Source organism: Procambarus clarkii, chromosome 18, assembly GCF_040958095.1.
Source record: "Procambarus clarkii isolate CNS0578487 chromosome 18, FALCON_Pclarkii_2.0, whole genome shotgun sequence".
Classification (NCBI taxonomy): Eukaryota; Metazoa; Arthropoda; class Malacostraca; order Decapoda; family Cambaridae; genus Procambarus; species Procambarus clarkii.
This window is the reverse complement of record NC_091167.1, coordinates 45709112-45736717: the sequence shown is the minus strand read 5'-3', so window position 1 is coordinate 45736717 and position 27606 is coordinate 45709112. Positions and strand designations below refer to the sequence as shown.

At 44.1% G+C, this 27606-nt stretch overlaps 1 protein-coding gene across 1 annotated transcript in view; it reads right to left on the bottom strand.

Annotated features, from left to right (window-relative positions):
• The window catches only part of LOC123754654 (uncharacterized), a 67425-nt gene that overhangs the window by 31733 nt on the left and 8086 nt on the right, over positions 1–27606 (bottom strand). The window contains exons 2-4 of the mRNA XM_069326873.1: positions 27567–27594; positions 11117–11241; positions 8142–8255 (exon numbers count right to left, since the gene is read on the bottom strand). Of these exons, the coding sequence (XP_069182974.1) occupies positions 8142–8255; positions 11117–11241; positions 27567–27594 (267 nt within the window). The remainder of the gene's footprint in view (positions 1–8141; positions 8256–11116; positions 11242–27566; positions 27595–27606) is intronic.

Sequence of the window (27606 nt, the reverse complement as noted above, 5' to 3'; positions counted from 1 at the left end):
AGTGGAGCGGGCGAGCGGGAGACACTACACTCACTGGGGGGGAGGCACTACACTCAGGGGGTGGGGGGAGACACTACACTCACTGGAGTGGGGGGGGGGGAGGCACTACACTCAGGGGGTGGGGGGAGGCACTACACTCAGGGGGGGTGGGGGGAGGGTTGATGTGGCACGTAACACTTGGATAATTTCCTTTTGTCACTAAACACTGGTGAATGTGTCCTGGCTCACTGGGTGTGGTGCTCTCAACACGATACTCACAATTGTCCAGTCACCACAGGACTGGACTCAACTTATCTTTTTCAAGCACTTGTTGGCACACTGGTGACCCAGTCTCTTGACCCCACCACATGTGTCCTTCCACCCTTTCCTGGTGAGGGAGCCGTAGGGCGTGTGACGTGTGCGGGCGTGGGCTGACGGTGGGCGTGGGGTGGCGGTGGGCGTAGGGTTGCGTGGGGTGACGGTGGTCGTGGGGTGGACGATGGTCGTCGGGTCAGCCGCCGGGAGAGGGTAGCTGGGTGGGCTGGCGAGGCCTGTGGGAGGCTAGGGAGAGGGGGGGAGAAGGTGTCCCGGTCACACACAATTAACACAAAGTTTCACAGGTGCATTATGTTTATCACTACAAACTCACCGTTCATCTGAAAAGACGCACACATTCACTTATAAGACTGCTGGAATACAAGCAGGTTTGTGAGCCTCCCCTTCACTCCCCCCCTCCTCCACATGAGGCCTCCTCCCCGCCTGGAGGCTGTTGTTTATGGAGGCACTGAGATAACCCTCAGCCAGGCCTGTGTCCTTCCCCTCCCTAGCACGCCTCCCGCCAGGACAACACACCTTTTACAGTTGATTCTGTTGCATTGCTGGAGAGGTAGGCTTCCTCGACCCACTAAGAGTCTTCAGCAGGTATTAACACAGACATGAGTCGATTCTTGACTTCCTCAGGCACTGGTATCCTTGTTGAATGGGCACAAATGTGGGACCCAACCCCCTGCACGACCGACTGCTACGGCTGCCCCACTATATATTATATATATATATATATATATATATATATATATATATATAAATATATATATATATATATATATATATATATATATATATATATATATATATATATTATTAAATATGACCGAAAGAGTAAGATTAATAATTCTAACACGAATTTTCTCAATCTTTCGTACATTTCTTTTCACTGCTGGTGGTAATTAAAAAATCAATTCTCCAAAATTCATTTTTATTTCTAGTCTGACGCGACACTTGAGCGCGTTTCGTAAAACTTATTACATTTTCAAAGACTTTAGTTTACACATACACAACTGAATAGAACTTACACATCTCCGATTTGTTTATATCTACATTTTGAGTGAGGTGGATGGGGTGAGGTGGTATTAATAGGGTATTAAATTCATCAACACAAGGCAGAACACGAAACAATGGGTATTGAATGGAAGTGATTGTAGAAACCCTATTGGTCCATATTTCGTGATGCTTCTATATTGGAGCGGAGTCTTGAGGTGGGTAGAATATAGTTGTGCATTAATTGGCTGTGTTGACTTCTTAATGTGTAGTGCCTCGCAAACGTCAAGCCGTCTGCTATCGCTGTATCTATCGATGATTTCTGTGTTGTTTACTAGGATTTCTCTGGCGATGGTTTGGTTGTGGGAAGAGATTATATGTTCCTTAATGGAGCCCTGTTGCTTATGCATCGTTAAACGCCTAGAAAGAGATGTTGTTGTCTTGCCTATATACTGGGTTTTTTGGAGCTTACAGTCCCCAAGAGGGCATTTGAAGGCATAGACGACGTTGGTCTCTTTTAAAGCGTTTTGCTTTGTGTCTGGAGAGTTTCTCATGAGTAGGCTGGCCGTTTTTCTGGTTTTATAGTAAATCGTCAGTTGTATCCTCTGATTTTTGTCTGTAGGGATAACGTTTCTATTAACAATATCTTTCAGGACACTTTCCTCCGTTTTATGAGCTGTGGAAAAGAAGTTCCTGTAAAATAGTCTAATAGGGGGTATAGGTGTTGTGTTAGTTGTCTCTTCAGAGGTTGCATGGCGTTTCACTTTCCTTCTTATGATGTCTTCGACGAAACCATTGGAGAAGCCGTTGTTGACTAGGACCTGCCTTACCCTACAGAGTTCTTCGTCGACTTGCTTCCATTCTGAGCTGTGGCTGAGAGCACGGTCGACATAAGCGTTAACAACACTCCTCTTGTACCTGTCTGGGCAGTCGCTGTTGGCATTTAGGCACATTCCTATGTTCGTTTCCTTAGTGTAGACTGCAGTGTGGAAACCTCCGCTCTTTTCCATGACTGTTACATCTAGAAAGGGCAGCTTCCCATCCTTTTCCATCTCGTAAGTGAAACGCAGCACGGAACTCTGCTCAAATGCCTCCTTCAGCTCTTGCAGATGTCTGACATCAGGTACTTGTGTAAAAATGTCGTCAACATACCTGCAGTATATGGCCGGTTTCAAGTTCATGTCGACTAAGACTTTTTGCTCGATGGTACCCATGTAGAAGTTTGCAAACAGGACACCTAGGGGAGAACCCATGGCGACCCCATCTACTTGATTATACATGTGCCCATCCGGGCTCAAGAAGGGTGCCTCTTTAGTACAAGCTTGGAGTAGTACAAGGCAGAGAATGGTGCTAGTACAAGGCAGAGAATGAAATCAAAGACAACAAAACGCAACTACTTCATGCTACAAACGAGTGGAGAAATAGCAACATCGACGAAAGTATCCGTACCCGCATTGAACAACACCTCGACATCCTCACAGACCGACATCACCTCAGCACTGAAACAAGGATTATCAAGAAACTAACAACGTTATATGGAGGACCTATGGTAATTCCACGACCAAGAGATGGCTTCCTGAACATTGCAGGAATTAACTTCACTGAGGACCAAGTCACTCTCCTAAATCTGGGCATAAACTGTCACGTTATGTCCAGACCGAGTGAGATGGCCCGGAAAGTGGAGTTGGAAATTCTGTTGGACGACATATTCGACCTCGAGACATAAAAGAAGGTCACTACCAAAGATACCTTACAAGCAGAACTTATTGCGGAAGGAGGAAAGAATCGAGGCAATTACAGAAGCACCATACTGTCCCCCGAGCTCAAAGCGGCAGCTAAAAGCCTTCGTGAGAACAAGGAGATAGTTGTCAGGAGAGGTGACAAGTCGCCAATATACGTCATTCTTAAAAAAGACGAATATCTGGCGAAAATGAACCTCATACTCTCTGACCAAACTAAATTCCAAAGGGTAACGAAGGACACTACAGCCGAATTGAAATCAAAGGTCAACAAACTGATTGAAACTGTGAACGCCAAGAAATCAGGACTCCACCTGCCAAAAATTATTGGGGAATATAAACCTGGATATGCGCATGGAAATGTCAAGACACACAAGCCTGGAAACCCACTTCGGCCAATCATTAGCCAGATACTCACACCCACGTACAGACTGGCGAAGCGACTCAACGGCCTGCTGACTCCTTATGTCCCTTGCACCTTCAGCCTGAAGTCTCCAAAGGAATTTGTTGACTTACTGCGGGGTACACGGGCCACAGGGATAAGAGCCTCGTTGGACGTAGAATCACTGTTCACCAACGTACCTGTGGACGAGACAATCGGAATGATAGCCGACAGAGTGTATCATGATCCAGCCTGTACTCCTCTTGACATACCAGAAAATATTCTAAGGAAACTACTTCAAGCTTGTACTAAAGAGGCACCCTTCTTGAGCCCGGATGGGCACATGTATAAGCAAGTAGATGGGGTCGCCATGGGTTCTCCCCTAGGTGTCCTGTTTGCAAACTTCTACATGGGTACCATCGAGCAAAAAGTCTTAGTCGACATGAACTTGAAACCGGCCATATACTGCAGGTATGTTGACGACATTTTTACACAGGTACCTGATGTCAGACATCTGCAGGAGCTGAAGGAGGCATTTGAGCAGAGTTCCGTGCTGCGTTTCACTTACGAGATGGAAAAGGATGGGAAGCTGCCCTTTCTAGATGTAACACTCATGGAAAAGAGCGGAGGTTTCCATACTGCAGTCTACAATAAGGAAACGAACATAGGAATGTGCCTAAATGCCAACAGCGACTGCCCAGATAGGTACATGAGGAGTGTTGTTAACGTGTATGTCGACCGTGCTCTCAGCCACAGCTCAGAATGGAAGCAAGTCGACGAAGAACTCTGTAGGGTAAGGCAGGTCCTAGTCAACAACGGCTTCTCTAATGGTTTCGTCGAAGACATCATAAGAAGGAAAGTGAAACGCCATGCAACCTCTGAAGAGACAACTAACACAACACCTATACCCCCTATTAGACTATTTTAAAGGAACTTCTTTTCCACAGCTCATAAAACGGAGGAAAGGGTCCTGAAAGATATTGTTAATAGAAACGTTATCCCTACAGACAAAAATCAGAGGATACAACTGACGATTTACTATAAAACCACAAAAACGGCCAGCCTACTCATGAGAAACTCTCCAGACACAAAGCAGAACGCTTTAAAAGAGACCAACGTCGTCTATGCCTTCAAATGCCCTCTTGGGGATTGTAAGCTCCAAAAAACCCAGTATATAGGCAAGACAACAACATCTCTTTCTAGGCGTTTAACAATGCATAAGCAACAGGGCTCCATTAAGGAACATATAATCTCTTCCCACAACCAAACCATCGCCAGAGAAATCCTTGTAAACAACACAGAAATCATCGATAGATACAGCGATAGCAGAAGGCTTGACATTTGCGAGGCACTACACATTAAAAAGTCAACACCAGCAATCAACAGCCAACTAATGCACAACTATATTCTACCCACCTCAAGACTCCGCTCCAATATAGAAGCATCAAGAAATATGGACCAATAGGCTTTCTACAATCACTTCCATTCAATACCCATTGTTTCGTGTTCTGTCTTGTGTTGATGAAATTAATACCCTATTTAATACCACCTCACCCCATCCACCTCACTCAAATGTAGATATAAACAAATCGGAGATGTGTAAGTTCTATTCAGTTGTGTATATGTTAACTAAAGTCTTTGAAAATGTAATAAGTTTTACGAAACGCACTCAAGTGTCGCGTCAGACTAGAAATAAAAATGAATTTTGGAGAATTGGTTTTTGAATTACCACCAGCAGTGAAAAGAAATGTACGAAAGATTGAGAAAATTCGTGTTAGAATTATTAATCTTACTTTTTCGGTCATATTTAATAATATATGTCTACAGGAAAGACTGCTACCAAAATATACTAATATATTATATATATATATATATATATATATATATATATATATACCCAGCACAGGCATAACAGGTATGCCTTTAACCCACTGCACCACAACCCAGACCCTTAAAGGAGATGGTAGTTTCGGGGTATTTAAACCCCCCAAAGTTCACCACCTCCCAAGGGCATCTAGAGCTAGTGAAGGGTTACTCACGTCCTTTCATCCAATCCCTGTTAATATGGGAGAACGCTGTGCCTATGCTTAATGCACAACTTGCCTAAACACGCAAGTGAAGTTTTACAACTTTAGAACACTTTCTCACAAGGAGACTCGAACCCTAGCCAGCACAGAAGCCTTCCAGCCACTGGCATAGCAGGTATGCCTTTAACCCACTGCACCACAACTCAGGCCCTTAAAGGAGATGGTATTTCGGGGTATTTAACCTCCCCAAAGATCACCACCTACCAAGGGCAACTAGAGCTAGTGAGGGGTTACTCACATTCTTGCATCCAGTCCCTGTTAAAATGGGAGAACTCTGTGCCAATGCTTAAGGCTTCTGAAGGCTTCTGTGCTGGCTAGGGTTCAAGTCTCTTTGTGGGAAAGTGTTCTAAAGTTGTAAAACTTCACTTGCGTGTTTAGGCAAGTTGTGCAATAAGCAAAGGTACAGCGTTCTCCCATATTAACAGGGACTGGATGAAAGAACGTGAGTAACCCTTCACTAGCTCTAGATGCCCTTGGGAGGTGGTGAACTTTGGGGGGTTTAAATACCCCGAAACTACCATCTCCTTAAAGGGTCTGGGTTGTGGTGCAGTGGGTTAAAGGCATATCTGTTATGCCAGTGGCTGGAAGGCTTCTGTGCTGGCTAGGGTTCGAGTCTCCTTGTGGGAAAGTGTTCTAAAGTTGTAAAACTTCAGTTGCGTGTTAGGCAAGTTGTGTTGTACAAGTTGTGTTGAATAAGGCAAGTTGTGGTGTATAAGACACAAAGCAACCTGCAGAGCTTGGTTATGGATACCTTATCTTGAGGTTACCTTGTGGTGTTTTGGGGGCTTAGCGACCCCGAGGCTCGGTCCTCGACCTGGCCTCCTGGTTGCTGGAGTGGTCAACCAGGCTGTTGGACGCGGCTGCTCGCAGCCTGGTGTATGAGTCACAGCCTGGTTGATCAGGTATCCTTTGAAGGTGTTTATCACGTTCTCTCTTGAACACTGTGAGGGGGGGTCAGCCAGTTATGCCCCTTATGTGTAGTGGAAGCGTGTTGAATAGTCTCGGGCCTCTGATGTTGATAGAGTTCTCTCTCAGTGTACCTGTTACACCTCTGCTCTTCAACGGGGGTGTTCTGCACATCCTGCCATGCCTTCTAGTTTCATGTGATGTTATTTCTCTGTGCAGGTTTGGCACTAACCACTCTACTATTTTCCATTTGTAAATTATTATGTATCTCTCCCGCCTGCGATAAAGAGAATACAGATTTAGGCCTTTTAGTCGGTCCCAATAGTTTAGAGGTTTTACTGAGTGGATTTTAGCAGTAAAGGATCTCTGCACTCTCTCCAGGTCAGCAATTTCTCCAGCTTTGAAAGGGGCTGTCATCGTGCAGCAGTATTCCACTCTAGAGAGCACTAGCGTGTTGAAGAGTATCATCATTGGTATAGCATCTCTAGTTTGAAAAGTACTTGTTAGTATGAAAGGTTCTTGTTATCCAACCTGTCATTTTTCTTGCAGTTTTGACGGCTACTTTATTGTGTTCTTTAAAGGTAAGGTCTTCCGACATGAGTACACCCAAATCCTTTACATTGCTTTTTCGTTCTATGTTATGATTTGACTGCGTTTTATTCGTGGTTTCTGCTTTTATATTTAACTTTTTTTCCGTAGCGCAAGAGCTGGAACATATCTTCATTAAATACCATAAAATTTCTATAGCCCATTCAAAGACCTGATCTACATCTGATTGGAGGTTTACTGTGCTCTCTATGTTGTCTACTCTTATAAAAATCTTAGTGTCATCTGCAAGGATGATACAATACAAAAAAAGTCCTTGTCTATGTTTGATATGAGGATGAGAACTAGTACTGGAGTATCCACCGCAGTAACCTAGTGAACTGAGCTCTTCACGGTTGATGGTCCGGATTTTATGTTGTTGACTATTACACATTGGGTTCTGTTAGTCAAGAAATTGTAGACCCATCTGCCTATTTTTCCAGTAATTCCTTTTGAACGCATTTTATGTGCAATGACACCATGATCACATTAGTCGAAGGCTTTTGCGAAATCTGTGTAAATTACATCAGCGTTTTTCTTGTCTTCCATGGCATCGAGTGCTATGTCATAGTGGTCGAGCAACTGTGACAGGCAAGAGCGCCCTGTTGTTAAACCATGTTGTCCGGAGTTATGGAGATGCTGGGATTCCATTCCATTCCGTGTTGTGAGTCCACTGTGCTGGCATCCAAACTTTGATGGCAAGTTTGCTGACGTGTAAGTGAGTGCATCAAATCTGAGTACATCTTTCATCTGTCTGTCTCTCTCTCTCTCTCACATTCTTACACATTTTCTCTCTCTCACTTTCTTACACATTTTCTCTCTCATTTTATATCTTTCTCTCTCTCTATTTCAACTCCAAGAAAAATTCTTGAATAAAATTCTTAAATAAAAAAATAGGTTTAATTTAAACAATATCACCTCACGCTTTATAACTGTTTTTAGAAATACTCCAAACACGTATATAAAACATTATATAAAACGTGATAAAATTTTAAAAAGTAGCTTTTAATGCATTTTGAAAAACAGAAAATGTTTTCTGGTATGAGTGTCCTTCCAGCATGAGCAGTAATGTAAGCTTGACCTACCTGCGTCAGCAGTAATGTGAGAGTGAGCTACATGCATAGCAGCAATGTGAGAGTGACCAACCTGTTGAGCCTTGCTGACCACCTGAGAGAGCGGCGTCAGTGTCCCGTTAGCGTCCTGGCCGTCCGTTGACACTGTGAACACTGACAAACCCCAGGGCGCCACCATCTGGCCAAACTTTGTAAGTTTGGAAGAAAGTAAGATGACTTATTATGCACATTGAAAATATATATTTTCTCAACGATATTGCCTCATTTTCAACCCATCCTCCAAATAGACAGTTCATTATATTACTATAGGAACCTAGTACGTTAATGAACTGTATACATAGTACATAAATAAACCTATTTCAACCATTACATTTACCTCCACAAATAATGTACCAAAACAATGAATTAGTTTTCTCTAATGTAATTGGTATGCTGTTTTCTTTTTTAAATTGTAAGTATACTCAGTTAGGCCAGTTGTTATTAATTGAAAATATGTTCTGCACAGTTTTGGACTTTTATAATCCAATCTATCATGTAAAGCACACGCTTTTGAGAAAATTAGGTATAGCAGAAGCATTGACATTCATAGGACAGAAGCCATGATACAACGATTTATGATACAATCATAAGGACACTCTCTAACACTGTGGTTGCCCAGTTTTAAATGATAAAACATCTTGATAAGTTAATAAACCTTATTTACATATATTTCATATGAAAGATGCAAAGATGGACAAGCGAAGATATATGTATTTTTTTCAAATTCTTCCAGTTTATGCTCGTTCTTCAATGATAACCGATGCCAACGCACTGGCCAATAATTCATTGTATAATTAATAGAGATACACTAATAAAGTGGAGAAAATCTTCACACAAACTGCACCTATCATAAAGAAGAACGACCACCATTGACCGCCAAGTGCTCACATCAAGTCTAACTCTAAGAAACAACACTCAGTCCTTGCGTAACCAGCAACATTTATCACTACATGATATGTCTCCCAACATCAAAAGCGGTTCAGTCCTGAGTTTACTTGAGAACCACTACCATTAATGGCCACGACGAGGACAGAAAGCCGGTAGGTTGTTGAAGGTCGCCCCATTTGCCTTGCTGATCTTTTCCAGCTGTACTTTAAAAGTTAACAGAGTTTTGGAATTTACGGCTTCGGTGAGTATGTGGTTCGATAGTTAATAACCCTGTGGGTGAAGAAGCATCTCACATAAACTGGACCTATCATTAAGAAGAAACTAACCAATGTCTAGAGAGCAGGAAGTGATTCAGTCAGCATGGATATGTGTATCATATTCGGGTGATCAACGTTACAAGTCTCCTGTTTCAGTCTTCTTCAAACTGGTGGTAAATACAACTATACGTGGTAGTTGTGGGTGGGTAATGGTAGGTGGGGATAGTGGTGGTGTCCCGTGATAAATACAACTATGCGGTAGTGAATATCTTGGCATATTTAGTGGGAAATATCTTGGCATAATTGGTGGTAAATATCTTGGTATAATTGGTGGTAAATACAACTCTACCCTTGTAATAATTGTTATCACCTTATATCATGATTGTCATATGGAATGAATATTTTACTGCATTATACTTTTAAATGATTCTCTAATTATGCTACAATGTACCTGTTAATAACCCTCAAACTTTACTTTAATGTACCTACTAAGCTTTGTTAAATTTTCTTACACTGTACTGTACCTGTATTTTTTTTAATTTTGCTAGAAATTTCATACTTAAAATAATGCGTTAGATTAAGTACCTGCCCGAAACGCTATGCGTGCTAGTGGCTTTACAAGAATAAAAAAAAACATCAATGCAATGTACTTTCATAAACCCAATGTACCTTCTTGTATATAAATAAATAAATAAATAAATAAATAAATTAATTAATTAATTAAATATGAAGAGTCACAGTTTGGTGTATTCAGATGATTGGGGTAGGACTTGCCATCTCCCTGAAGCTGCACATTGTGTAAGGCTGCATTTGAGATATCATAACAATTAAACATGATTTTTTAATTAGCAATTTCTTGATGTGTTACTGTGACCTTTTATTCGGAGTGTCTTGGAACATAATGTAAATAGGAGCAATGGGTTTCTACTATTGTACGAATTAGCTAATATAACTCTCTTTAACAATTTCAGGCTTTATTGTGGGCTTCAAACTAAAAACCTCTAAATGTAGAGATATAAATCTTCACGAACTATAATGTAAGTTCCAATTCCATTACATTTCCATCATATATTATTTTTTCATAATTTAAAATTAAACAAATGTTTCATTGCCATTTAGTTAAATATTTTTCACAAACTAGTTACAGTATTAATTAAACAATGAATTATTGGCCAGTTATCAATGTCGAACGAGCAAAAACTGGAAGGATTTATAAAAATACATGTATTTTTGCTTGTTCATCTTTGTGTCTTTCATATGTAATATATGTAAATAAGGTTTTTTAACTAATCAAAATGTTTTTATCATTTAAAACAGAGCAGTCACAGACAGTGTTGGAGTGTGTCCTTATGATTGTATCATAAATCGTTGTATCGTGCCTTCTGTCCTTTGAATGTCAGTGACTGCACTTCCTGCCGTATCTAATTACCTCAAAAGCGTGTGCTCTACATGATAGATTGGCTTATAAACAACCAAAATTTTGCAGAACATATTTTCAATTAATAACATCTGATCTGACTGAGTATACGTAAACTTTATTTAAAAAACGGCATACCAATTATAAATCAGTGGGAGCCGACAGCTGAGCGGACAGAACACTGTATGCATGATTCTGTGGTCCCGGGTTCGATCCCGGGCGCCGGTGAGAAACAATGGGCAGAGTTTCTTTCACCCTGATGCTCCAGTTACCTAGCAGTAAATAGGTACCAGGGAATTAGTCAGCTGTCACAGGCTGCTTCCTGGGGTTGGAGGCCTGGTCGAGGACCAGGCCTCCGGTCCTTGTTATAATAAACCTTTAGGAGTATAACAAACTGTCTATGCCGAGGATGGGCTGCTCATTAATATTATAACAATGAATACTGACCAAGTAAACATCAGTTGTCGATGAGATACCATCTGTGAATAGGATAACGGAACATTTAGTTTGTGTTACTGCTAATAACACAGCCTCCACAGCTCCAGTTGCTGAAGATAACATATCCCGCTGACCTGTTTTGTAAGATAAATTTTTATAGTTAGTATTTTTATTGGAATGACGTAGTGTAATAGCAGTCAATTTTTAGCCATATATATCTAAATGCAATACTAATGTTCACATACCAGTAATAAAAATCAAACCCACATTGAAGTAGCTTCTGCAAGACATTGCAAGACTCACAGGAACAGCTGAGTATCTGTAACTGTTTCCACAGATGAATGAAACGGACCAGATCCTGCACCACGTGCAATATGCCTTGTTTATGAATACTGACCCATGCTCCAGAAGCTTTTACATACATTTTTCAGGCACCTTCTATTAACATACATCCAACTATCACTATTTATTCTGCATGAAAACACCATCACTGCATCTCCTAGCAGCCCCTTGATGATCCACCTTACTAGTTCACCTTCTCCAAACACTCACCGAAACTATGACGTTGATACAACGTTCGAACAAGTTTTAACACCTCCTAACCAGTTATAACAACCAATATAGCAAGTTGTAACAACGTTCTAATACGTCATAAACACGTTAAGCCAAGATGTAGCAACTTTATTACAAGTTGTAACAAGCGGAAAACAGAGACAGTTTCGGTTTGTGTTTCCAGGGACGTACTGCGTCATCCTACAAGCAGGCACAGGAGCATCAGTTGAGCCTCTGTTTGTTCCTGGTCCGAAAATTATGCAAATAGATCAAGGTAGCATTTAGTAATCCCTACTATGGGGAAAAATTCACACATTACCCGTTAACTCCTTAATATTTATTTACATCCAGTAATAAATCCTGTGTGCTTTATTACATCCAGTAATAAATCCCTGCTGTTATTAAATTAATCATAAACTTAAATAATTTTAGTTAGCTCTTAAGGGCTAACTATGTGAAATAGGTGAATGATATATGTGAATATGAAACAATTTGACTCTAGAAAACTAGTAAATATAATTATACACAACACAACACAACTTGCTCCATAATAGTATACTGTTACGAAGCTCAGCCCCAAATTTCCATATTCCCACATATAATAGTCATAATTCCCTGTTTGTATATATCTGTAAGAAGTCATGGTTGATTTTGACACTTGAGAGGAAGCATGATGTTGCAGTGTGAAGAAATTAAATTTTAAGATTATTTGGGCTGAGGTTACGAGACGAGATCATTATCATATATTGCTGAGTAAACCGAGATGGAAGCGAGAGTTCCCGCTCGGGGCCAAGAGCTCGAGTGCATACTGAGAACGGCGCCAGTCATGGCGTGATCGGTCGACGCCGTGTTGACCAATGGCGTCGTACCCTTGCTACCAGGTGCCAGGGTGAGCGGATGTGTGCTCGGGTGACTAGCCATTCTGGAGAGATATAGGCTTCGAGAGTGGTTGAATTCGAGCAGCTAACGTGAGCGAACGAGAGGGTGACCTGTCGACTCCCGAGAGTTCTGTTTGAGAGTTGTTATGAGTTGCAAAGATGACACCAAAGGATCGATGACGACAGTAAACCTGGGTAACTTCGAGAAGCGACACTGGGAGGTTTGATACCTACAGGCCTGCACATCGGAAGCTGAGTGAAGAATAGTAGCAGTTCTGGTCCCATGTAGTTCGACCACCGTTTAGCCTGACAGCAACGCTACATGGAGGTGGACCAGTACAGTGAAGAATATCAGGCTGGGATAGGCCAGCTAACAACAGTCAGTCTAGCACTAGGGGAAAAACACCTCGTGAACTGCGTGACGCCAGAGGAAGTTGTGCTGATGGACGGCAGAGACGGACAAGCGACGGGGAGTTCCAGACACAGAATCTACGACCTGCAGCATCGGTTGATAAGGTAGATAAATTTACCTTCCCATTATCCCCTTGAGTTTGAAAAGGTTGTACATAAATTATGTGACAACCAGGAATTACGTGTGTAGTGACAACGGACATAATAGTATTATATTATTTAAGAGGTGTCAGTGATTACATCTGTGAGTTCATTAGACAGTAGTTTAGAGATTACAAACTATTGAAGTGGGGTTATAATATCTGTCATATGATAGTGTTTACGAGACAGCCTCATACGGGTGATTTGAAGACAGTGAGGAGTTACCAGATGTGATATTAATTTCAGAAGTGTTGCCATTTAACCGACCACAAGTGTAGATTATCATGGAGTAAACCAATCATATTTTTGTTAGTGTATTTCCTTCTTCCCCTTCATTCCTGGTATGTTGTTGTGAGGGATTACTGTGCACCACACTATTAAGACGAGTACTATACTGGGAGAATCAATGTACCACTGCATGTGAAGTAGTGCTTGGCCGCGAAGGGAAGCGAGTCTAGTTGGCGACCATGTACGGAAACTTAGGGGCAGGCAATTCGACTGGGAGTAAACCTTGTGTGTCAGTGTCCACCAACACCCAGCAACGAAATTAAGGAGTGGTCAAGTTACTTCACTCCCTGCTGGGTGCAAGGCTTGGTTTGGTAGGGGAACTCTCCCCCGCAGCTCGACTGAGGTGCTCACTTCAGAGGTGAATAGTGGCCTCTAGAGAGGGGAAGTAAGACCCCCATCAGTCTCTAGAGAATCAGTGACACTTCTTAGGGCAGGGTATGCCGGAGTGGGAATTGGCGGCTCTGTTGGACTGACTGACTGGGGGGTCAAGACCCACATGTCAAACTTCTTGTTACATCTGTCCCTTCCCTATCCGGCCTATTGTTGCTGTGAGGAGGGCTTGGTGGGCAGCTGCCGGAGTGTGATGCTGCACGGGACAGTCCTCTGTCCTTTTGTGACCTTATGCTCCTGCTGCTGTCCTCACGAATTCTGTTGGACAACTTTTCCTTTCCCTTATGTTTTGTTTTTCTCCCCCCCCCCCCTTCTCCTTTCTAATTGTCATTCCCCTCCAACCTTTTGCCTTTTATTATTATTATTTTGCCTTGTTTAGTTTTGACGCCCGTGTGTTTGAGGAGGCATACTCTTGCACCCTCTCATCTGACCTCTCGTTGTATGTCTAATTATGTTCCTCTTATACCTTCTCAGGCTCGTGAGGTTGGCGACCAAGCCCCCGAGTCAGACCGTGTTGGAAGACCGGGCTCTGTAGCCCCAGCTGCTTTGAGCCCCGACCTTGCTCCTCCTCCTGACTACTCCCCTTGGCTCCCCTCACTCTGTGGTTGAATAGAGTCACAAGCCCCCAGTGGTGACCACCTCGTCCTCTGGCGTGGCTCAATCTCTCATTGTGACTACTGCGCCTTTTAACCTCTCTCTCTCTCTCTGGAGGTTCTCAACGTCGTCCTCGCCACGGCCGCACTCGCTCAATTCCATATTGATGCGTATCAAGCCTTGTTTGGTCACGTTTCGTGGGCCAAATACTTTGATCACATCCCTCTGGATTCTGCACCTCCTGACGATTTCTCCCTCCATAGGCACTTTCTCACCAAACGATTTTAAGTTTCCACGACGTTCCTGGAAAGTGTTAGAAAGTAGTGGAAACGTTTGTTTTCATGCATTAGATACGATATTTTGTGTGGGTTTTAAATAGGTTTCCGAAACTTATAACCAAAACCTATGTACCTAACCCTAATTTGAAACTTTGTGACACCTTTTATAAAGTGTTTAAAGTTAAAATGTTAAAATATGAATAAAATAGGAAATGAAAAATATAAAAATATATTTTTACATTTAGTAAAATGAAAAAAGAATCATAATAAAGGTGGGATCATCATTTGTATTCATTTTTCATTTGTTGTAGCGTGGTGTAGTGGCCTGGTGTAGTAGCGTGGTGTAGTGGCCTGGTGTAGTAGTGTGGTGTAGTGGCCTGGTGTAGTAGTGTGGTGTAGTAGCGTGGTGTAGTGGCCTGGTGTAGTAGCCTGGTGTAGTAGCGTGGTGTAGTAGCCTGGTGTAGTAGCGTGGTGTAGTGGCCTGGTGTAGTAGTGTGGTGTAGTGGCCTGGTGTAGTGGCCTGGTGTAGTAGCGTGGTGTAGTGGCCTGGTGTAGTAGCGTGGTGTAGTGGCCTGGTGTAGTAGCGTGGTGTAGTATCCTGGTGTAGTAGCCTGGTGTAGTGGCCTGGTGTAGTAGCGTGGTGTAGTATCCTGGTGTAGTGGCGTGGTGTAGTAGCGTGGTGTAGTGGCCTGGTGTAGTAGCCTGGTATAGTAGCCTGGTAAAGTAGTGTGTAGTAGCGTGGTGTAGTGGCCTGGTGTAGTAGCCTGGTGTAGTAGCCTGGTAAAGTAGTGTGTAGTGGCGTGGTGTAGTAGCCTGGTGTAGTAGCGTGGTGTAGTGGCCTGGTGTAGTGGCCTGGTGTAGTAGCGTGGTGTAGTGGCGTGGTGTAGTGGCGTGGTGTAGTAGCGTGGTGTAGTAGCCTGGTGTAGTAGCGTGGTGTAGTAGCCTGGTGTAGTAGCGTGTAGTAGCGTGTAGTAGCCTGGTGTAGTAGCGTGGTGTAGTACCCTGGTGTAGTGGCCTGGTGTAGTGGCCTGGTGTAGTAGCGTGGTGTAGTGGCCTGGTGTAGTAGCGTGGTGTAGTGGCCTGGTGTAGTAGCGTGTAGTGGCCTGGTGTAGTAGCGTGGTGTAGTAGCCTGGTGTAGTAGCGTGGTGTAGTGGCCTGGTGTAGTGGCCTGGTGTAGTAGCCTGGTGTAGTAGCGTGGTGTAGTAGCCTGGTGTAGTGGCCTGGTGTAGTAGCCTGGTGTAGTAGCCTGGTGTAGTAACGTGGTGTAGTAGCCTGGTGTAGTGGCCTGGTGTAGTAGCCTGGTGTAGTAGCCTGGTGTAGTAGCCTGGTGTAGTGGCCTGGTGTAGTAGCGTGGTGTAGTGGCGTGGTGTAGTGGCGTGGTGTAGTGGCCTGGTGTAGTAGCCTGGTGTAGTGGCGTGGTGTAGTAGCGTGGTGTAGTAGCGTGGTGTAGTAGCCTGGTGTAGTGGCGTGGTGTAGAAGCGTGGTGTAGTAGCCTGGTGTAGTAGCGTGGTGTAGTAGCCTGGTGTAGTAGCCTGGTGTAGTAGCGTGGTGTAGTAGCCTGGTGTAGTAACGTGGTGTAGTGGCCTGGTGTAGTGGCGTGGTGTAGTAGCCTGGTGTAGTAGCCTGGTGTAGTAGCGTGGTGTAGTAGCGTGGTGTAGTAGCATGGTGTAGTAGCGTGGTGTAGTGGCCTGGTGTAGTAGCCTGGTGTAGTGGCGTGGTGTAGTAGCGTGGTGTAGTAGCGTGGTGTAGTGGCCTGGTGTAGTAGCGTGGTGTAGTAGCATGGCCTGGTGTAGTGGCGTGGTGTAGTAGCCCGGTGTAGTGGCCTGGTGTAGTAGCCTGGTGTAGTAGCGTGGAGTAGTAGCATGGTGTAGTGGCCTGGTGTAGTGGCCTGGTGTAGTGGCGTGGTGTAGTAGCCTGGTGTAGTGGCGTGGTGTAGTAGCCTGGTGTAGTAGCCTGGTGTAGTAGCCTGGTGTAGTAGCCTGGTGTAGTAGCGTGGTGTAGTAGCGTGGTGTAGTGGCCTGGTGTAGTGGCCTGGTGTAGTAGCGTGGTGTAGTAGCGTGGTGTAGTAGCGTGGTGTAGTGGCCTGGTGTAGTAGCGTGGTGTAGTGGCCTGGTGTAGTAGCCTGGTGTAGTAGCGTGGTGTACTAGCGTGGTGTAGTAGCCTGGTGCAGTAGCGTGGTGTAGTAGCCTGGTGTAGTGGCGTGGTGTAGTAGCCTGGTGTAGTGGCCTGGTGTAGTGGCGTGGTGTAGTGGCCTAGTGTAGTAGCGTGGTGTAGTAGCCTGGTGTAGTAGCGTGGTGTAGTAGCCTTGTGGTGTAGTGGCCTGGTGTAGTAGCGTGGTGTAGTAGCCTGGTGTAGTAACGTGGTGTAGTAGCCTGGTGTAGTAGCGTGGTGTAGTGGCCTGGTGTAGTAGCGTGGTGTAGTAGCGTGGTGTAGTAGCGTGGTGTAGTGGCCTGGTGTAGTGGCCTGGTGTAGTAGCGTGGTGTAGTAGCGTGGTGTAGTGGCCTGGTGTAGTAGCGTGGTGTAGTAGCGTGGTGTAGTGGCCTGGTGTAGTGGCCTGGTGTAGTAGCGTGGTGTAGTAGCGTGGTGTAGTAGCCTGGTGTAGTGGCCTGGTGTAGTAGCGTGGTGTAGTAGCGTGGTGTAGTGGCCTGGTGTAGTGGCCTGGTGTAGTGGCCTGGTGTAGTGGCCTGGTGTAGTGGCCTGGTGTAGTAGCGTGGTGTAGTGGCCTGGTATAGTGGCCTGGTGTAGTAGCGTGGTGTAGTAGCGTGGTGTAGTGGCCTGGTGTAGTGGCGTGGTGTAGTAGCGTGGTGTAGTGGCCTGGTGTAGTAGCGTGGTGTAGTGGCCTGGTGTAGTAGCGTGGTGTAGTAGCGTGGTGTAGTGGCCTGGTGTAGTAGCGTGGTGTAGTGGCCTGGTGTAGTAGCCTGGTGTAGTAGTGTGTATTAGCATGATGGTGGTGGTGTTACTGGTGGTGGTGTTGGTGGTGGTGTTGCTGGTGGTTATTGGTGATTGTGGGGGGGGTTGCTGGTGTTGGAGGGATGGTGTTGCTGGTGGTGATGTTGGTGGTGGTGTTTATGGTGGTGGCGTTGCTGAGGTGCTGCTGCTGGTGGAGGTGTTTCTGATGATGATGGTGGAGGTGGTGGTGGTGGTGTTGCTGGGGTGGTGTTGTTGGTGTTGGTAGTCGTGTTGCTGGGGTGGTGTTGTTGGTGTTGGTAGTCGTGTTGCTGGGGTGGTGGTGTTGGTAGTGGTGGTGTTGCTGGGGTGGTGTTGTTGGTGTTGGAACTAGTGGTGTTGCTGGGGTGGTGTTGTTGGTGTTGGAACTAGTGGTGTTGCTGGGGTGGTGTTGTTGGTGTTGGTAGTCGTGTTGCTGGGGTGGTGTTGTTGGTGTTGGTAGTCGTGTTGCTGGGGTGGTGGTGTTGGTAGTGGTGGTGTTGCTGGGGTGGTGTTGTTGGTGTTGGAACTAGTGGTGTTGCTGGGGTGGTGTTGTTGGTGTTGGTAGTCGTGTTGCTGGGGTGGTGTTGTTGGTGTTGGTAGTCGTGTTGCTGGGGTGGTGGTGTTGGTAGTGGTGGTGTTGCTGGGGTGGTGTTGTTGGTGTTGGTAGTCGTGTTGCTGGGGTGGTGTTGTTGGTGTTGCTGGGGTGGTGTTGTTGGTGTTGGTAGTAGTGGTGTTGCTGGGGTGGTGTTGTTGGTGTTGGTAGTAGTGGTGTTGCTGGGGTGGTGTTGCTGGGGTGGTGTTGGTAGTGGTGGTGTTGCTGGGGTGGTGTTGTTGGTGTTGGTAGTGGTGGTGTTGCTGGGGTGGTGTTGTTGGTGTTGGTAGTAGTGGTGTTGCTGGGGTGGTGTTGTTGGTGTTGGTAGTGGTGGTGTTGCTGGGGTGGTGTTGTTGGTGTTGGTAGTGGTGGTGTTGCTGGGGTGGTGTTGTTGGTGTTGGTAGTAGTGGTGTTGCTGGGGTGGTGTTGTTGGTGTTGCTGGGGTGGTGTTGTTGGTGTTGGTAGTGGTGGTGTTGCTGGGGTGGTGTTGTTGGTGTTGGTAGTGGTGGTGTTGCTGGGGTGGTGTTGTTGGTGTTGGTAGTAGTGGTGTTGCTGGGGTGGTGTTGTTGGTGTTGGTAGTGGTGGTGTTGCTGGGGTGGTGTTGTTGGTGTTGGTAGTAGTGGTGTTGCTGGGGTGGTGTTGTTGGTGTTGCTGGGGTGATGTTGTTGGTGTTGGTAGTGGTGGTGTTGCTGGGGTGGTGTTGGTAGTGGTGGTGTTGCTGGGGTGGTGTTGTTGGTGTTGGTAGTGGTGGTGTTGCTGGGGTGGTGTTGGTAGTGGTGGTGTTGCTGGGGTGGTGTTGTTGGTGTTGCTGGGGTGGTGTTGTTGGTGTTGGTAGTGGTGGTGTTGCTGGGGTGGTGTTGCTGGGGTGGTGTTGCTGGGGTGGTGTTGTTGGTGTTGGTAGTGGTGTTGCTGGGGTGGTGGTGTTGCCGGTGGTGGCGTTGTGTGTGGTTGTGTTGTGTGGTGTAGGGGCGTGTGGTGGCGTGAAGGGGTGTGTAGGGGCGTGTAGTAGTGTGTAGTGACGAGAAGTGGCTTGGTGTTGGCGTGGAATGATGGTGGCGGGAGAAACAGCACTCACGTGTTCACAAGAGAAGGCCTAAAGGCAAACTGAGGGCCATTGGGGGTCCCGTGGCGGTGTTCGAAGTCTCAAACTATACCTCAACACTATATCATCTAAATTCAGAATTATTTCCATTATTTTTTTTATTTTTAAACCCCTAATAATATTAATGCATTGACATGTCATATTTCCTTGCTGCATATTTACGACTTTTTTTTAATATTTACAACACTTAATTTTATAATTTCAAAGCTCTAGCGAGTGTTCAGACACAGTCACCACAATGACCGTTAGCTGTCCTGTCGCCTGACTACACCTCCCATGTGTAAACCCGGGCGCGCGCGCGTGCACATACATACACACACACACACACACACACATACACACACACACACACACACACACACACACACACACACACACACACACACACACACACACACACAGTACACATGTGTTACACCACGTCATGCCACTATACACCATGCTCCATACAAAACGATACTATACACCATGCACTATACTCCGACACCATACTCCACAACACCATACACCACGACACTATACACCATGGTACTATGCACCATGATACTATACTCCACGATACCATACTCCAGGACACTATGCATCACGACACTATACTCCATGAAACTATACTCCACGACACTATACTCCACGACACTATACTCCACGCCACTATACACCACAACACTATACTCCACGCCACTATACACCACACCACTATACACCACACCACACCAACACACACCCCGGCTGGTGAATGCATTAGGCAGTGATGTAGTGGAGTCTGACTCCATACACAATTTCAAATGTAGATATGATAGAGCCTAGTAGGCTCAGGAATCTGTATACCAGTTTATTGACAGATGAGAGGCAGGACCAAAGAGCCAGAGCTCAAACCCTGCAAGCACAACTAGGTGAGTACAGCCAAACACACACACACAAACACACAACTACACATACACACAGCCCCATTCACACAAACACACACACACCACAGCCCCACTGATACACACACAGTCCTACTCAAACAAACACACTTCTATACGCACACATACATACAACCACACACACTATACTTTGAAAGTGTAAACATCTAAGAATCATTAGAATTATGTGTAGAATAATAAATCCTTCATTTTTTGAGTTAGGAAAACACCATTTGTTTATATATATATAAATATTTAATATAAGTATAATATAATATATAATATACTGTTCTTAAGGTCCCCCCATTTTGCACCTGCAAGATAATATAAGCTTTTAAGGGTTTACAAAAGTTAATCTTCTTGTTTGATGAACTGTTCACTTGAGACAGTTAAAATAAGCCCACATCAATACGAAAGACAACAAACAGTTTTAAGAATGTTTCACACCTCAATCGAGCAACATTTACAATTTATACAAATTATTTTAGGGAATAATACCTAAGGAGTCAAATTGTGTTAAAGAACGATTTTTAGCAAAATTATGAAAACTAATTTTATCTGATCATAGAATAACTAAATGCATTTTGAATGTTTCATACAGCCATTAAATATCATTCACAATTTATTTATTAATTTTACAAAAAAAGACCATAATTTTTATATTTAAACATGTAAAAACTATTTGTAATATTTTAAGAATAAAAGTTTTAGAAAAACCGTACATTATAAAAGATTTATGTTTGGATTTTTGGAGTTAAAGTTTCTCAAATGCTCTCCTGCACTATTCTCAAGACAAGTTATTTGTACACCTAAGGGAAAACAAAAATAAGTTTTCACAACGTTTTGTGTTTGCTGGGTTGTTGATTCAGTAGATGCCTGTTACTTTCAACCCCCACCTGTCTCGGTACACATCTCGTTGCTGCTCCTTCTCAGGATGCAGCCACCTGCTTGGCTGCCTTATCCTGCTTTTGTGAGACCCCTGTGCGGGTCGCCAAGAACGCTCGGTTGAATGCCAGTGTTGGCAGTATTCTCCCACCCCATGTTGCAACCGGTGCTAGGATCCTAAAGGATAGCCACAAAGATATTTGGCATATCCTCGAAGCCCAAGGCCATACTGTCCTCCCAAGTAGATATGTTTACTCATCCCTGGTAGTCGCCTTCATTCCCTTCGGGTTGTGAAGATTATCTTTGATGGTAGGACCCTTCCGACCTCTGTCATTCTTGCTGGTGCCAGGTGCTCTGTCTAGGAGTACATTCCCTCTCCTCGGCTCTGTAATAAGTGCTGGAGGTTTGGGCATCATGCCCTCCGGTGCTCCAGTACTGTCTCTCTCTGTCCCTTGTGTGGGGACGAAGGTCATTATGGTGAATGACCTTCACGGTCATTCATGGTGAATGGCCCCTAAGTCGGAGTGTACTTTTCCCGGGCTCACTGCCTCAATTGTGGTGAGGCCGACCATACCTTCTCCTGCACATGTATACATTACAAACTTGAGGCAGCCGTCCTCACCTTGAAGCAGCAAGAACGTTTGTCTTTTCCTGAGTCGAGGCTTCAAGTTCGCCGTCTTCCACCCTTTTGCTGGTGTCGCTTATGCTCATGAGTTGAGCACTTCTCCTCCTCCTCGTCCTTTCCCTCTTCCTCAGTCTCACATCCGTTTACAGGCCTTAGACCCAGACACGCCCACCACCTCCTCCTCTGTTCCTTTATGTTCTGTCCCGAAGGGTCCCCCTCATGGTTCTCTGTCTGGGGTTCCCCATCTTTCTACCCAGTCTGTCTTGTCTCCTGTGTCTTCTTCCTCGTCTCCCTCCGATCCTCCTTCCCGTCCTTCTCCTGCGTCTCTTAGCTCTCCACGCCACCTGTCAGTGCAGGCTGATGCCCATTACTCTTCCAGTGGCCATCGTGTTGTTTGCTTTCGTTCTGCTTCTCCTGTTGAGACGCTTGAATCTGTTGCCCAGTATACTGTTGCTGGGACACCTGTCTCTTTGCGTCAGAAGCAAAAGCCTGGCTCCTCTCCCTCCTCCTCCCCGGCAGGTAAGAATGCATCGCTTTTTTCCTCGACCCCTACCTCTATCACTCTCGCTCCATCCCCTCCCGTTTCAGTGGTTGCACCCCCTGTTCCTGCAATAGAGGTTTCTTTGCCCCCCCCCCCTGCTTCCATTACGGTTCATGCCCTTGCTGAGGTGCACTTCCTGGTTTCTGCCCCTCCTGCTGCCGTCCTTGACCTTCGGTTGCCCCCCCCCCCCCCTCCTTCTCCTCCTTCGGACCATGCTCGTCTGCTTCTGGTCGGTCCTCCTGCTCCCTTCCCTCCATCCTTGCTCAGATTACCCATGCCCCCTAACCCTGACTTCGCTGATCCTGATCCTGCACTTCATTAACGTGTTGTGTCCTTTTTCCCCCTTTGTTTCTTCATTGTCCTCTATTGCTGTCCTTTCTCTTATTGTCAATGTCTTTTCTTCAACGAAATATTCACGGATATTACTCCAATTTCCATGAACTCCAACTTCTGATTTCGCAGCTTTTGCCCTTTTGTGTCTGTCTCCAGGAGTCGATGGTTGGTGCTCGTCCTGGTTGCTTCTGTGGCTATTCCTTCCTCTTACCCCATCCCCTCGGCTTTTGCTGGGGCCCGTTCCTCTCCTTCTTTTTTGATTCGGGAGATTTTTGGAATGGCAGATTCCTTTCTCTCCTCTTCTGCTCTCTTGATTCGTTCTGCTGATCCCTTTGTCCCCCTACTTTTTCCATCGCCTCTCCAGTGTTCTGCTGCATGTGTCTTTGTGCGTAAATGGTACACGGTTAGTTCCATTTACCTCCACCCAAAAGTCCCACTCTCTCTTCCCGATCTTAAACACCTACTGGACTCCTTGCCGGAGCCTGTGCTCATGCTAAGTGATTTCAATTATCGACATACCCTCTTCGATGATGTTCTGACAAACACCCGGGGTCACCGTCTCGAGCCGTTCATCTTCTCTTCTTCCCTGTCTCTTCTGAATTCTGGTGATCCCACTCATTTAGACTATCGGACTCACCCCCTTTACTGTCTTAATCGTCCTCTATGAGAGTTTGAAAGCGGAATATGAATGGTAATGAAGAATTGAGCTCGGAAATTTCTAAAAATTCTCTTCAATTCTTTTAACCCTTCCTCTGCTCAGGGGTCCTAAGGACATTTACACCCCTGTGCGCAAGAAAAAAAAAATTCTAAAAAATTATTTCTTCTTCTTAAAATGTTAATGTGTGTTCCCTGAGCACGGGAAAAATAAATAATAAAATCGTAGGTGACATATTTTGGGCGCAATTGACTGAGGAAGTCTGTCAAAAAGTGGGCGTTGACAGAGGGTCGTCATGGTCAGCGTCACCCGTGCGGACAGGTGGGAGTTGCCACAAAAATATTATCACTTAATTATTTCTATGTCTCTGATTGATTTTTTCTTAGTTTTTTGCAGTAATATTATTCAATAGTGTGTATTGTAATATATTTATATAATAAAAGTGGTGAATAATCGCTATACTCAAAAGTATGGTGTGCATATTAGTGATTCAATTATGTTCATAAAACAATAAACAAATAGTTTTGCTGCTATTACACTCTATACACAGGTTATATATAAGTATCTGCATGTTTTGTTCACCATAACGAACCACTAAGTTGGTATTGAGAGTCGAAAAGCAACGAGGAGTGACCGCCACTCTCTGCCACTCCCTCAACAACGCCTCACTCGCCCACTTTCTCCTCCCACCATCCTGTTTTATGTTTTATTCACAATATACAGACGTTATATATAAGAATCAACATGTTTTGTTCACCACAACTGTACAACTAAGCTGATATAGTTAGTTCAGGCACTAAGAGTCGTTGCTACACACACACAGTCAGCTGGCAGCTCCCTCACTCATTCAAGATCACACACACTAAACTTTCTCCCCCAACAATACCATTTGTGATGTTATTACACTATATACAGACGTTATATATAAGTATGTATATATTTTGTTCACCACAACTGTACAGATAAGCTGATATAGTTAGTTCAGGCACTAAGAATCGTCGCTATACTCACAGTCAGCTGGCGGGTCCCTCACTCATTCAAGGCCACACGCACTAAACTTTCTCCCCCAACAATACTGTTTACAGTGTTATTACCCTATATACACATATTATATATAAGTATTTACATGTTGTATGCACCGTAACTGTACACCTAAGCTTGTAGAGTGCCCAAAGAGCATAGTGGCTACCCTCTAAACAGCTAGACAAATCGTGCAGACGACGTCACCTCCGTCACCCAAATGGCTCCTCCCAGCATAATCCTTTTGCTGTTATTACACTAATACACACATTATATATAAGTATCTACATTTGTGTTCACCATAGAGAACCACTGAGCTGGTATGGTGAATGCAGACAATAACAGGTGGCCACACAGTCAGTAAACGATGCAATCTCCCTCCGTCTCTCAGCATCACTTGTCCCACAGCGCTAATTATTTCAACAATCCTGCTATTATCATAAGCCTGGTTACTTATATCACAGTCAGGGGTCATCTGTAATATTGTCATAGCTAAATAATAGCAATTACATATTTATTTTGACATTTTTCGGCGATGCTGTAGTCACAAGCTGAACAGCAATGCTGTTCGCTCATGCTGTGTGCGCCAGCTTTGGTTGCTCCAACAGTACTGTGCTTCTCACACCTTAAAATATTGCCCACGATTTTTAAAAAAAATGACGTCTGTTTACAAAAGCCCTGAGGAAGCTAATGTGAACCCCGTGTAGCCGCGGGCCATTTGAATCGGGCCTGGCACCCTATGGCGTATATGTACGCCATGCGCACCGTGGAACATGTTACTCATGGTGTATATATACGCCACGCGCAGTTTAAGGGTTAACCTTTATTCTTGTCGTAATATTCAATTAGGTCACCTGAGGAAGGACTTGCTTAGTTAACACACCATTGTAGTAAGCTGCTCATTCCTCAGTCTGGGACTATTTAAGAAAAATTGACTAGGCACCGAGACTCGAAATGGTTGAAAACCCCTCTACTTGGCCGTCGACCTTCGCCATTCGCCGAAGCGAATCTAGCGAGTACGAGTAGGTCATGGGCTCCCACAACAATAATTTATTGTTGTGTAGTGCCGTATATTTAGTCCAAAACTCAAGAATCAGTCTCGGTTTAATAGTCGAGTGTGAAGAATCACTTGCAGGGGCAATAATAATGTGGGGGGTGTAACAAAAGGACAGTGTTCAAGATAACAACTCAGTTTATTCAATAAAGTACTAACTACTACAATAAAAAAAAGAAATATCAATGACGTTACTCGAAATCCTTCCTGTGACACTATCAATGACAGCTAGACACCAGCCCCTCGGACTGCTTAATGAACTAACTCGAACATAAGTCGTGAACACAGAGGAATTAATCAAGCAAGCAAGAGATCTATAATCACACCTGCAACTCTGACACAATGGGTTCTGAGACACGTCTCCAGTAACCTTCTAATTGTACTACGCCTCTGTGCAGTCTACACCTGCACTAGCGGTTGCAATGCTATCAAATCGGTAGGCTGTCAATGACATAGCAATGACTAATGGGTTCACTGGCAACTCCAGCAACCCTTCCTCAAATTAATCTTTACGTTAACACTTCGTCCCACGGACGATCAACAATCAATAACAATTTGATTTACGTTAATAACAAGGTAACATTTATGTTAACTTAATAACTCTTACAACTGTCACTAGTAACGCGGAAATTACACAACACGCAACCCGTCGAGCATTCAGTGAGTAAATCCCATTAATCCCTGTACTTCCAGACAGTTGATTAATCTCTTTACTAGTTACGTTAATTTACGTTAATCGGTTACTAATCACTCAGTGATGGTAAACTCTGATTTTACAATGTCCAAAGTGCTAAGAGAACGGTAATCTCTCGTGATTACCTTCAGAGCAATTAATTACTATCCTCAAGATCAATAATTAATCAATTAAATACGCAATCTTTCACACTGGCTCAGCAATTTACATTAAGGTATGAATTCCGTCTGAGCCTTCCATACTCAGACCAATTCAGGTGATTAAGGACACTAATCACCATGTTTACGTTATTCTAAAAAGGCGTTACTCTTCCCATGAGCCAATCAAGGGCCGGTACTTCCGGACAGATAAATAACGACGTTACGTTAATGGAACAATGGAGCCTTCGTGCGAGTCGATCAAACGCGGATGGAGCTTAATTACTTTGACTTTCTGAAACACGTCAATTACCCGGCCCACTCACCGTTAATTACGACAGACAATACTCTAATTTCTTGTCTGGCTGATAGCTAGGCTACCCTGAGACTACCTTAGCTGCTTGCAGGAAAGTATATTAACCCAAACGTATTCTACGTTACTCAAATTGTTAAAGAGCAAATTCTCTTAAAGCAATGGGCGTTCCCTTGGTTACGTTATATTAATTGCCTCGCAATCACCTCACTGAATACTGGACTTCGATGTCCTACCAGATAACAGAACAAAATATGTGTACCTAAGTACTTTTCTCGACAGAGTTCACCCACGACAATGATAAATCACACTAACAAATCAGTTATTTACGTTACAATCCGGTTACAATGACAGTACTGCAGAACACTAGTAAATAACCCTCAGAGCATGAACCCTAAAGAACACGGCCCCACAATAATTTACTGAACTGCAATCACAAACTGTGATTGATCATGACTAGCAACAATCACCATCAATGACAACCCCTTTGCAATAACACATATGGCAAGTACTCTAATTTCCAATATTGGAACACTGCACAACACTTACTGTTGCAAATGACCCAATCGTGCTCTAAATAATTCCTTACAACACAGGTCCACACATTGCAATCACCACAGTAAATAACACACAATAACACTGGGCTCCGTGACACTATGACCATATATATAATTACTGCTGACACATGAAGTCTAAAGCTGTCAAACGTTAATGAGAACACTAAGGAGAACACAACTCCTTAAATCACTTGGGTGAGTGATTTATCGATCCCACGGATCGATAAACACTCCCGAGAATTATGTTACTCGACAGAGCGACGGCTGTCACTCCTGACAGCCTCGTTACTCACCACAATTCTACCTAAATTACGTTAACACGTCAGACACAATATATATATATATATATATATATATATATATATATATATATATATATATATATATATATATATATATATATATATATATATATATATATATATATATATATATATATATATATATATATATATATATATATATATATATATATATCACACTTGTCACGGCCCTGGGAACAAAACAAGAAATTAACATCACAATCTTTTATTACTCCACAATAATCAATTGCCAGGAATCCCTGACGTCACACACTGACACTTACCTGAGCGCTCAGTACTGGAACTCCACACCTGCAAAATTAT